Here is a 13,429-nt window from a genome sequence, read left to right as displayed (position 1 = left end):
CATAAAAGTCGAAATTTCGGGGAGGGTCCGGACCCCCAGGACCACTCCCTGCGTATGTCCCTGACTCGGCCCCTAGGCGATGGGGCTGTATTTGGAATTATATACGGGATCCATAGCTTCAGCGTTAATCTCAGCGAGCCTGTAAATTATAGACTTGACACTAATATTGGTTATTTTCGATTATTTGTACATGTCTCGGTGACCTGCTGTTGACTCTTGGCCCCCAAGGGGGGTGGGCAAGTGAACGCAATCGGGAGTTTCACTATGATCTCAGCGATTCCGAAAACTATGAAGTTAACATTAATATAAGTCATTTTCGACTATATTTTCATGTCGTAGTAAATCCTCCCTTGCGACCCCTAGTTCGAAGTTTGGAAAAAATGCTTCGTCTTGGTCTTGGCCGTGGACCAGCATACCCGTGACCAAAATTTGATAACTCTCGGTCCATTCGTCTGGCACCCAAAGAAGCATACGCACAAACACACTAACATTTTATTTATATTATATTACTGCACAATTAATTAAGAGATTCTGAAACTCATGGGGCGATTGCCCCCTTGACTTTCTCAAATGACACCCCTGAGTCTGAATAATAAGTTTCCTTTCCTTAAGAATTGCGATATGTGAACAATACACAATTATCGTCATACACATATAAGTTATTCTTATATGTATATTGTAAACTTGGGAGACAATATCGAAAACAACATAATTATAACGTGATCAGAACCTATATGTTTACGCACAGGAAAGACGCTTGGCGCCACAGCGTTCGTTTGTTCGTTGTCAATCGTCTGCTGGTTGTTGACGTTAGGGTTTGTGATCAGTGGTTTTTCTATGGTTGTGTGCTCGATGGTAGCGGATGAATTGTAAGTTTCCACAAGATTACAGTGGCTTTCAAGATGTCAACGGCAAATAATGCGTATGTTGTAGTTGAATGGGATAATAATACTTATTCCATTCTACACCGCAAGAAATGTAAATGTACAGGTAAACTTACACTTGGAAAAGTGTACCCTGTACAATGGAAAGGAAGCACGTGCTACGATGGTAGAATTCTTTATGTAGGTGAGTAATGTATTTGGCTCTAACAATACTTTAACAGCTATAGATGTAATTAATTTAAGATAATGACATATATTTAATGTGTGATTCATTACCGTGTGTTTTGCAGTGAACTGTCGAAACAGAAAATTACCGCGAATTTGTAGTAACTACCGAACGATGGAAATACAAATCGCATGAATCTACGGATGTTAATGACTCAGCGAAGTACATTGGAGAAAATGTCTTCTGGCTAAGTAACAGAGTATTGTGCTCACTTTTAATTCACTGTCACTCTGTTATATTTTAGAAGTATTTACTATTTATAATCCTAAGTTTTTTTTTTAAATTTATTTATTGTGTGGCTAGATCAACAACAGTTGGCGCCAAAATAAACTATTTAGTACACTTTAACTGTTGGCAGTCGACCTGAATCTAGATATCTGAGTTTAAATAACACTTTTGTAGGTATCAGAGTAGAATAGTAGATTTTTAGTGATTAACGTAAAACAGTGTGAACCATGTTGGTTCTTGGGGTTTAAGTGCTGTACCGCCTCCAATATTTTGGAAATCTACTGGGTGAATTGGATAATTTATTTTGGGGCCTATGTTTAGCAGAAGGGGTCCAGCACTTTTCTCTAAAAAATGTTACAATTTTGGTAATTTCTGTTCACATTAGGCTAGTTTAGGGTAGGTTATGTTAATTTAGGTAAGCTTAGGTTAGTTTATGTTATATTAGTGTATGGGTCCAGCATACTTTTCCAAAGAATGATAGAATTTCGCTTATTTCTACTAATAGTAGGTTGGTTTAGGTTAGGTTAGATTTGGTTACGTTCTGTTACGTCTAAGTACTTGCATCATTCGTTTCTTCTGTAAATTTTCTGTTTTTTACGTGCTTTTGGACCTCTTGTACTAAACATACTCCTATTTTGGTTTGTGAAGGAGCTTGAATGAAAAGCAGATTAGGGGAATAGCTGAAGTTAAGAAAGGGGTTTGGTAGGCTGGTTTTGGTGTTCTAAGCGTCATTGTATGTGGAGGCGGAAGAGACTATTTCACATAGAGGTACACTTGTTATGATTTAGTGGCGAGAAATGAAGTGTGGAAATGGCGCATATATATCAATATTATGACATATCGTGTGAGTTTTATAGAATTACGTACACGAAAATAACGAACGTCAGCTGTTGAAATTGTGTGAAAGACACGGTGTACTATTTACAAGTGGAGTGTTACTAGTATGAAACAACGACAAGTGCTATTCAAACTCTTATCATTGCCAACACCCACCTGTTTTCACTACCCTCGCTCATGCGCCTGTTCCTTTACCCGCCCTAACTAACGCGCTCTGCTTTTAGTGAGCACCTAGCACAGGTTGGTTAATGTCTTGTACTGTAGTTTTCATATCATATACATTCGGACGTCTTATTTATACGCAAATAGTAATGTTCTATTGCAAATTGTAAAAATTTACATGCCTTTGTTTTGAAGGTAATTGACTTGTAACTGAACCTAACCTGCCTAATGTAACATAACCTAACGTAAAGTAATGTACTCTAACCAAATGTAGTTCATGTTGGTACTTCTTTTTCGATTTTCATGTGGTCTGGCGATACAGCCAGCACAAATGCCATTTCTTGGGATGTAGGAAATGAACTGCAACATCATACGTTGTAGTTTGCGTGTAGGTTTTGTAAGTCTCGAATGAGATTATGAAGAATAGCTACACCATGCAAACATTACTACTGTGCCTAGATTCGTGAATATTTACATACGTCGGCAAAATAAAAATCATTTGTCTTAACTTTTCTTGCTTCAAATGATTCCATAAGGCATTCTTAAACTCTTACTGTACAGGCCCAAGTAACAATGTACTACTACCGAGTAATAATGTGTGTGTGTGTAAACCAATTTATAAAAGTTTTGTCTTCGGTTTACAGACATTCATAAAACATTTACTTCTTTCATCAGTAAACTTTAGGAATTGCACTACTGGGGAATAAACGAGGTTTATGCTTATTCTAAAAGCGCACCCACTGACTTTAAGTTTTGGAGTTTCCCGTTCTAATAGTTGAGTTGATTTTGAGTTCAACGTCCCTTTCAGCAACGAGGCCATATGAAACGTAGACATACTGATTAACAGGAAATCCGAACCACATGAGCTTCCACTGGGAATCAAACCCAAGTTTCTCACGTCAAAGGCGCGTGCGCTAACAGCTTAGCCACGATCTATTCTAATAGTCTTGCGACAGCGACATCGCAAATGGACTAACTAATGCGAGAACTGGTGTTTGTCCTGCAGGAGGCATGGAGAATGCAGGGCACTCCGATAGTCGGAATTAATATCGAACACAGTCCTCTTTCATATGCAGTCACTCGTTTAACCGCAAAGTTATCATTTTTATGTCCACATATTTTTAAAAAATCTGCGCCCCTATATATTAACTATCAGTATACACTGTTCTCTACGAAATTATTTATTATATATTTGTACTCCTACTGCGAACGAGTGATTTAGAAGCATCGGCTAGATTGAGGTATGCAGTTTCTGTAGTTTGCTAGCTGTATAAGGGACACTTTATCTCAAACTTTACCACCCGGGTCAATTAGATAGCCTTCTCACATCTCCCGCAATGGCACTACTTTCAATCGGTCAGTATCTGCCACGATTATTTAACTACTAAACCTACTACTTTTCCTTGGAAGCTGGTGCATGTAATCTGTAGTAGATCCCTTTAACGGGTGGCCCTTTTCTTGTATTGCTTATATTTTATGAAGTGATTATGATGTACCACCGAAAACTTCAGATGCAGATGACATCATGATGGATTTTTTTTTCAGGTACTAAAACCGAATGTGAGGTGGAACAAAGGAAGTTTGTCGGGAAGACGGAACGGGTAATAAGATATGATTCTGGCAGCAGTAATAATTCTGATGACCTAAGTTCAACAGATCCGATTCCAACAGATGAAGAGGATGAAAATCGTAGAAATCCAGGCAGTTTGAAAGAAATATTTGAAAGGAACTTTGAAACTATTGTGAAGGACCCCACACTATGTACGGATAATTTTCCATCTGAGTCGGCTACAGAAACTACACCCGGCAGTAACGTCTGGCAAGAGCAAATAAACAGAACTTCTTGCAACGGAAGTTTACAGTCAGCATCCGCCAGTAACGTTTGTCAAGAACAGATAGACAAGCATCCAAGCAACGCATACTTATCAGCTCAGAACAGTCCATCAGGCTCGAAACCAAAAGTACGAAAGATCGACAAATGTCAAAACTGCAGCGTACTGAAAGAAGAAGTTAATGATTTGCGCACCAAATTAGACGAAGAAAAATGCTTAGTAGATGCTCTAAAGAAGGAATGCGCTTCCAGAGATAAACAGCGGAAGCTCAAAGTACCGAGAAGTGTCAAGACATTCTTGTTCACATTGCTAGATGCCGAAGATCTTGAAGAATCCAACCATGAGGTGTCACCATCCAGTCAAAGTAGTAACGTAAGTTTCTTTTCTAGATTTTAAGACTAAGGTTTTAGATCAATTTATCGCCGTTTTGTAGGGAAGGGGTGCGGGCGTACAATTGTTCAAATTCTTAGGGTCATACAAATATGTAAGTGGCGGTCCAAATTTCTCTTTCTGCTTGCTTATTTCAAACTATGAGTAATTTAAGGTAACGGCATAGTCTCTATAAGACAGACAAAGTCTGCATTAAGTATTTTGTCTCTTTTCTTTGTGTGGGGTCGCAGTGGCTCAATGGTAGAGCGTTTACTTTTGATTATTTGATTTGATTATCGCTTACGTCTTTTTTTTCAGGAGGGAGGCTATATGAGACGTGGACATATAGTTTAAAGTGGAATCCGAACCTCTCTTTCAATGCTCTACCACCGGGAATCGAACCGGGATCTTTTACGCCAAAGGCGCGCATTCTAGCCACTAGACCAGTGGAGAGGGTTACAGCGTTCACCTCTGTTCATTCCATCATTTCATTGGTTCTCATCATCACTGTCTCCTTTAGCTTACTCCACATAACCGCAGAACGGAAGACTCGAAAGTCATTTCATTTTCTCTTTCTTTGTGTGTATATATTTGCATTTCATCTGTGCTTATAGGAAGATTGCACCTCGAAAATTCTTGCGTATAATGTATCCATTCTCGTCCCTTTCAAATGTGATTGGGTCACTATTTTCGGAAAGCCATCATTTGCGGTTTGCTTGTTTTAATTAGATTTGACGGCACTGTTCTTACATATGTTTCTTTTTGTTTCCTTTTTGCTAGCTGGAGGCGTATAAAATTATATGTATTCCCTAGACAATGCAATTTTAAAAACACGCTCAATTTCGCTGTTGTAGTAGTGTTTGATACATACTGTTCATATGTTGGGCAGTTATTGTGCTTATATACGGTAGAGTTACAATTATCCGGATTAATTGGACTACACTCGATCCTGATAACTTACGAAAATAGTATTTTTATACAAAAATCTAAATTTGCTTAAATGACAAATTAAAGACTTATAAAAACAAAGTAGTTTAAATTTTGCATGTACAGTGTGTTAAAATCAGTCAATCAGCTCACACTACTAGTTTCGATCCAGCTAAGTCTCGCATCGTTTCGGCTTTCGTTATCTCTACCCTTGTTTTGTGTTGGGGGGGTTCAAGAACCAAAATCAAGCGCAAAAGATTGTTCGTGGTAAGATCGTTTGTTTCCAAAGCAATTCGGGTAATTTTATTTCTACTGTACATCATATATGTAAAAGTAAATGGTAGAATGTGTTAAGATTAATTATTGTGTTAAACTTTTACTTACAGGAATACTCGAGATCCGTACATGGAGATGATGTGGTTCTCAGTCCTGATTACCCTGACATTACAATAAAGCATTCCCGATTAATTCGCTGCGTAGCCAGTGCAGGCCATTCTGCTACAAAGCTCACGAGAAATCTTATGTCGTGCTTTTTTGATGATGATGATGAGCTTAGTACAAGTTCAATAACTGGTCGTGGCAAAATAAAGAAAACACTGTCTCCAGATATTATTAGTGCTATCAAAGGTATGTTAGGTTTCATATGCCTTTTACTTATAATTTTTGTTTCGCATTTCTTGCATAGTACATCATGGAGGAAGTGGGCTATATTTTTAAATACAAATTGATACTTCTATAAATCAATAACAAAACAATTCTTTATTTATTTGTATCATGTTTAAGCACAATAATTTAGCTTATGCTGTATTCATTTTTTAATTCTTCCTTACTGGAAGTGTGAAAATTTGCTGATTTTGAAACTGCTCCGATAAAGTGGATCCCTGGGGTCTTCTGTTAATGGGCTAGAATCCTGTAGCACAAAAGGTGCTGAACGAGAAATTAAAGACGCCGGTCTGTAACCTTAATTGTCCTATCAAAGTTTTGTCAAATTACAGTGAGTGATAGGATGACCTGTAGGTCTGAGGTACATTATGATTTCTCCATTGTAGAAACGTTTCAGAACTCCAATGACCGACTTGTCCAATGGCTATAACAATACTGCAATGACTTGAGAAACTCGTACATGTGTGCATTTGTGTATCCAACAGTTATATCTGCATTAAGTTTACACATTTTAAGTTATGCCAGTCATTAATTCAGTAAAAGAACCTTTAAAGGAGCACTGCTGGAAAGGTTGAGCAAACTGGACTCTGCTTCACTTTAGCTACCATGCCGGGGTCCACTTTATCCGCCACCAGTAATTAAATATTTTTACATGATGGTTTTGATGTTCTTGTAAGGTCTAGTCAAGACAATGTCACCTATTTGTTCTTAATATAACATGAATCTAAATGAAACTAAATACATAAGGAAAGACTTTTTAACCGTTCGAAAGTTTTGAAGTCTGCTACAGACATAAATTTGCGTATTCTTATTTGCATTCAATGACATCTTCAGTGAAAGCTTTGACATAAGAGTAAGCAATTTGCGTTCTCTGATAATGTTGCCAACTCACTTCAAGAAAATCGACAAAATAAAAAAAGGAGGGTCTGCTTTAGATGACGGGTTCGCCAATACCCGAATTCCCTCTAATTTGACCTCGAATATAATTTTTTTTTGTTTTGAACAATGTCAGTACTGCAATTCAATCTGTGTTGGTGCGAGAGGATTTATGACACTTCTTTTTCACGTGTAAAACTCTATTTACTGTTTCTTTATTGGTGTTAGTAATTGCTCGAATTTTCATGTAGCGGTTTCGAACAATTGTACCGATTTTCTACACACATTCTCTGTCACAGTGGGTTTTTGGATTGTCCCTCCTTCCTTTAACATTCTTGAACCACTCGAATACGCGTGATAGATAGATACTGATCTCCATTAACGTATGTGAACAAATTGTAAGTTTCTGTGGCGAATTTTCCAAGTTTTGTACTTGTTTAACTTTTACACTTAGCATGATTCCGACTGATCCACCTGAACCCTTCTCTTGGTCACCGACATGACCTGAAATGAGAAGAAATCAGTCCAGGATTGAATGGTACGTTATGGCCAATTAATTTGCCACTTCTTTACCCAATCCTATCGCTACTTGACTCATAGCTGTAAAGAACCCTCGCTTGGTCTAGTGGCTAGCACGCTTGACTTCTGTTCGCGTGGTCCCGGGTTCGATTCCCGGTGGAAGTACAGTTGAACGATCGAAGTAGTTTCGATTCCACTATAATCAGCAGGTCATTCTCCTTTAGTCTAGCAGACATAACCGTGGGACGTTAAACTAAGTCAAACCAATCTTATAGCCGTAAAAACTATAAATACACTTCTAAAATACTCTTTAAACAGAATGTAACTATTTCTTTCTTAACAATAACTATATCTGTAGTTGTTAGTTTCTCTACTGTCCACCCAGTCACCTCCTACAATCAGTGTTCATTGTTCAATATATGACTTTTTTTTAACTTGGAGTTTGTTTCTTTCGTTATATTTTCAGCTTAGTATATGTGTAAAAGATCCTTGTTGATAAGACCTTTCTTTGATCACAGATTATGTTCTCCTCAAATTTCCTAATACCAAGACGTCTGCAGTTCACGCAGCTATGACGGACAAATGTGTACAGGCGGCTCGGAAGAATAGGCACGGAGACAAGCAGAAGGATCAAGATGATCAGTAGAGTTTGTGTTAATTTTGCTTCATACCAACAGTATAATAGTAATTTGTAGATACAGTGTATATATATTCTTTTGAGTTATTTGTAGTTACTTTTTGTATGTTCATTATACGTGTTTAAAATATAGTTACGTTAACTTATAAACTACAATGAAACGAAACTACAAACAATATGTTGCATGCAACAGTCCCACTCCCTCGGTGCTTCAGGTACCAAGAAAAACACGATATAGGTGGAATAAGCGTTTACATGTTAAGAGAGTAAACACTGAAATTCCTGGCACTCAACGAGAAGGTACATTATGTAATAGCCTTAGTACATCGTCTTGTTCTTCACGAGAAAAGGACGAAAACAACCATTATTCTTCGATACAATCCGATAAACCACAAATTGACCCTTTTCCCAATTACGCGGGCTTAAAAATCGGGGAAAATAAGTTGACAGGCAGTGTAAGCGTTGGTTCATCGGGCTGTATCGATGAACAATGTTCGTTTCCGGCGTTTCCTCTTGAGGAACAAAACGAAATACTTCACGGCACATATTCACAGCATCCTTTTAAATCAACGTTCGACTTTTCGCCTGATAGTTCAGAGTGCAATTCTGAGTTAAAAGATATTTCTGTTCCTGAATTGCAATTAAATGTAGTTCATAACGTTTCGGGACCAAACAGTTCTACATTGCAGGAGAACGTTGAAAGTAAATCTGTTATAAAAATAATGCAGTTTGTTCATAAGCACAAGCTCACGAAAACTGCAACATCAGATCTTCTTAGGTTAATGCATTCTGTAAATATTAAAGAAGTACCACGCACGAAATATTTATTATTGCAAGAATTCATGGCTTTACGTAACATAGAAGTCCAGCGGCATTTCTTCTGTTGTCAGTGTGCATATATTCACGATTCAGCCTGTGCTTCCCTTTCATGCAATAACTGTACTAAACACGTGTGCAAAAAAGCTCACTCTTTTTTTACTGTAGATATTGGTAAACAACTGGAGAACATGTTTTCCCGACCACATTTTCTGGCAAATCTGTCAATATCGCAATCACGTCAGGGTAACTTGAGTAGTGTTAGAGATGGTAAAATTTATAGGAAATTCAGGGAAGAACACCCATTATTAGTGGATGAAGATGGAATTTTATCTTTGACAGGGATCATAAATGTTGATGGCGTTACCTGTTTTAACAGTTCTCATATCACTTTCTGGCCATTCTACATTTCCATATTAGAAATAGATGAACCGATGCGATGGAAACCAGAAAACATTCTTCTAGTTGGATTGTTCACTTTCATCGGACTTCCAGAGTTGCACGTTAAAAAGAACGATTTATTGCATTCTGTATTTTATTCATGTGTAGCTGCACAATTGAAGAAGTTTGAATGTGGTGTTCTTCTACAAGGACAATATACTTTGAAAAATAATGTTATCACTCAGGTACGCTTGCATGCCATTCTTGGCACGTTTGATAAACCTGCAAAGTGTGCTGTACAGCAGCTAGTACAATTCAACGGCAAGTTTGGATGCAGTAAATGTCTTCAACCAGGACAGTACTTACAACATGGACTACGTATTTATCCGTACAATGTGGCACATCCTAAAGGTCCGCTGCGAAATGACGCAGACCACTCTCGACATAGTGAGAATAAAGAGTTTGGTGCTAAGGGGATAAGTGTATTTGCATTCCTTAATAATTATCAGATTATTGAGAGTACAATGATAGATTACATGCATTGTATATGTCTGGGTATATTTCGTTCTTTAGTCATGAATTGGCTGGATTCCAAAAACAAGGATGAAGTGTGGTACTTAGGCCGCAAGATTAATGTACTCAACAAGCGTTTGACAGAAATAAAAACGCCATCATGTTTAACCCGTTCTCCACGATCGATCAAAGAACGTCGAAATTGGAAAGCTATCGAGTTTGAGAATCTTTTCTTACTGTACTTTCCTATATTTTCTGATATTTTCAATAATACTGATTATTTCAATCACACTTTGCAAATCATCAAACCAGTGGCGTGTTTCTTATCAAGTACAATTTCCGTGCAACATTTGGATGCAATGGAAAAATGTTTGCATGCATTTGTTTTCCAAACTGAACATTTATATGGTAGGAAGCATATGAGTTCTAACGTACATGATTTATTGCACCTCACTGATTGTGTCAAAAATGCAGGACCTTTGTATTCTTTCTCATGTTTCCCGTTTGAGTCACTAAATGGAAATTTAAAACACTACATGCATGGAACACAAGAGATAGGTTCACAGATTGTTAATGGCTTTGCACGAGAAAATGCGTGTAGCGGAACATCTGCAACAGTTAAGATTACAGAATTCCTTTTAAGTTCAAAATCAGTCTCGTTTGCCAATACCACAAAAACTGATTGCTCTACACAGTATATTTTAACACAAGTGTCCGGTATTCCTATTACAGCAACGTGTTTTTCTGGTAAAGAAAGCGCAAAAATATATAAATGTTCTCGAATAGGTGATATACACACAGGAAAAATGCTTTTCTGCACTTCTAAACACTGCACTAACAGGAAGCACGATGACAGTTACTTTTTGCTTGATGACTGTAGCACAGCACATGTTTGTAGGATCATAGAAATATATGTTATTGAATGCGAATCTTGTTGCAAAGAACATATATATTTTTATGTTGAAAAGATGGAAGCTGAAACTGCTTTCACAGAAAAGTGGTACAATCTGCCCATAACACACGTTTTTCACTGTAATAATGATTCGTCTGTTACTCATGATTATGTCATCCTTACGAAGGAATTATTATATACAAAAGTCATATGCATAAAAGTTGGACAGGATAGGTACTTTTCAACCTTCTTGAATTGGATGATATACAATTGAACACTACACCTGAGTCATCTGCAGATGAAGAATTTAAGAATAGCAGTAAGGTACTTTGCAATTATTATGGAATGTAGAGTTTATTAAGTTAATAGAACAAAACTTGTATCTTTTGTCTTGCAAGGGAAGTATCAATGAGCTCATATAGAAACCTACCGTAAAATTTCACTCAGAGAAAGGAAGTCCCACAGAAAGACCACACACAAAAAAGCAACTGCGTTTTTGAAGTGGAATTAACCGAAATGGCAGATTGAAATGTCGCGTATCCATGTCGACAATTGCACAATCGTTCAGTACCACATCTTGTAAACTGCCTGTTAATAATAAAAAATCAATAACAACAATGTGGGTACATACTATACTTAAGGGGAAGTCGTACGGTAAGGTGAACCTTGACAGCAGCCATCTTGAATTCAGGTCAAGTTTTGTAAATGGGAATAGGGCAAAATGATACATGATTTTGGGCAAGAATTTAAGTAGTAAAACAATGGTAGCAATAGTGTTAAGATACGTACATTTGGTAAAAAGTTACAGGCATATTTGTTGTGTATATTTCCATGCACACAACTCCCGAATGAAGCAGCTGCCCAAAAGTAAGTTGTCGCTATTGAAATATAACTAAAATTTGTAACTAAATGTTACTAAAATTTGAGACAGATCAGAGGAAAATTGCACATACAGCATTTAATATAAGAATTTTGTTATCAACGATTTTGGCTAAATTTTCGTATTATCTAGTCTATCTCCGCTCCTATTCAACAGATTTGAACCATATTTTCAGAGTACGCTTTCGAAAGTATTGAGTTGTGACCACCGTAATTTCAAACAAATCATCAGAATTACATGGTGTTTAAACTATTTTGTATTTTTCCAATGGAATTTTCGTTTTTCCGGCTTGTATCTCCACCCCTATTCAACCAATTTGGACCAAATTTGCCGACTAATCTCCTACAAGTGTGTACCTTTGCTTAACAACATTTGGGACAAATTGGGAAAATATAAAGGGTGTTTCCTATATTTTTGTATTTTACAAATTGTTGGACAGCTGCTTCATTCGGGAGTTGTGTACATGGAAACATACACAATAAATATGACTGTAACTTTTTACCAAATGCATGTATCTTAAAACTATTGCTACCATTGTTTTTCTGCTTAAATTCTTACCCAAAATCATGTATCATTTGGCTCTATTCCTATTTACAAAACTTGACCTAAATTCAAGATGGCTGCTGTCAAGGTTCACCTTACCGTACGACTTCCCCTTAGGTATAGTATGTACCCACATTGTTGTTATTGATTTTTTATTATTAACAGGCAGTTTACAAGGGGTGGTACTGAACGTATTGTGCTATTGTCGACATGGATACGCGACATTTCAATCTGCCATTTAGGTTAACTCCACTTCAAAAACGCAGTTGTTTTATTGTGTGTTTTTTCTGTGGGATTTCCTTCCTCAGTGAAATTTTACGGTAGGTTTCAATATGAGCTCATTGATACTTCCCTTGTTTAGACGCACGGTTAACATTGTAAACTTGCTTTTGGTTTAATATTCACTGCTAAGATTTTCATAATTTATATAAAACGATGGAACAAAGAAAATATTGTGTTTTCTTTGCAAGAATTTAAAAAAATGTATTTTCAGTCTTTATATAATATACATTTGTATGAAAGCATTTCATTATTTCTTTAATAAACAAAACGAATCTTAAACGTGTGTGTTTCTTTGTTGTAAATACATTTGAATTTCACGCTGGCGACATACAGCAAACCTATTTGGAAGAAAAACGATAAATTGTGTACATCAGTATATCGTAAATTGCTTTGTTACTCAAAATATAAAACTACCATTCAGACAGTAAGACATGAAATAAAATTTATCCAGGTCTCTTTTCGGGTCAAAACGTGGTGACTGATTGGCATAAACATTGTTTCCAAACAGGAAAAGGTAATAAAGTATAAGTAAAAATAAAGGGGAACAACCGTACTTCAATGAAACAACTATGAAAGGCAACATGATTATTATTTCTTTAATGAACAAAACGAATCTTAAACATATTTGTTTCTTTGTTGCAAAAAATTCGCTGGCGATACACAGCAAACCTGTTTGGAAGAAAAATGAGTATATCGTAAATTGCTTTGTTACTCAAAATATAAAACTACCATTCAGACAGTAAGACATGAAATAAAATTTATCCAGGTCTCTTTTCGGGTCCAAACGTGGTGACTGATTTACACAAACCTTGCTTCCAAACAGGAAAAGATAATAAAGTATAAGCAAAAATAAAGGGGAACAACCGTACTTATATGAAACAACTATGAAAGGCAACAGGATTGCGTCTAAATATCTTTCGTTAATCATAGTTTTTCTGGCATTTCCTGTTAAACTTGCTTCT

General features: G+C 36.7%; 1 protein-coding gene across 1 annotated transcript; it reads left to right on the top strand.

Annotated features, from left to right (window-relative positions):
• The first annotated feature begins 76 nt into the window (after positions 1-76).
• LOC145680963 (uncharacterized) lies at positions 77-8,179 on the top strand. The gene is made up of 4 exons (XM_081752177.1): positions 77-1,068; positions 3,883-4,541; positions 5,852-6,092; positions 8,042-8,179. Exons 1-4 carry the CDS (start codon positions 903-905, stop codon positions 8,167-8,169), a joined length of 1,194 nt encoding a protein of 397 aa, XP_081608303.1. The 5' UTR covers positions 77-902; the 3' UTR covers positions 8,170-8,179.
• Positions 8,180-13,429: the final 5,250 nt, after the last annotated feature.

This window comes from Thermobia domestica, chromosome 3 (assembly GCF_964235325.1).
Source record: "Thermobia domestica chromosome 3, izTheDome1.hap1.1, whole genome shotgun sequence".
NCBI lineage: Eukaryota > Metazoa > Arthropoda > Insecta > Zygentoma > Lepismatidae > Thermobia > Thermobia domestica.
The sequence above is the reverse complement of the archived record's forward strand: the minus strand, read 5'-3'. Positions and strand labels throughout refer to the sequence as shown.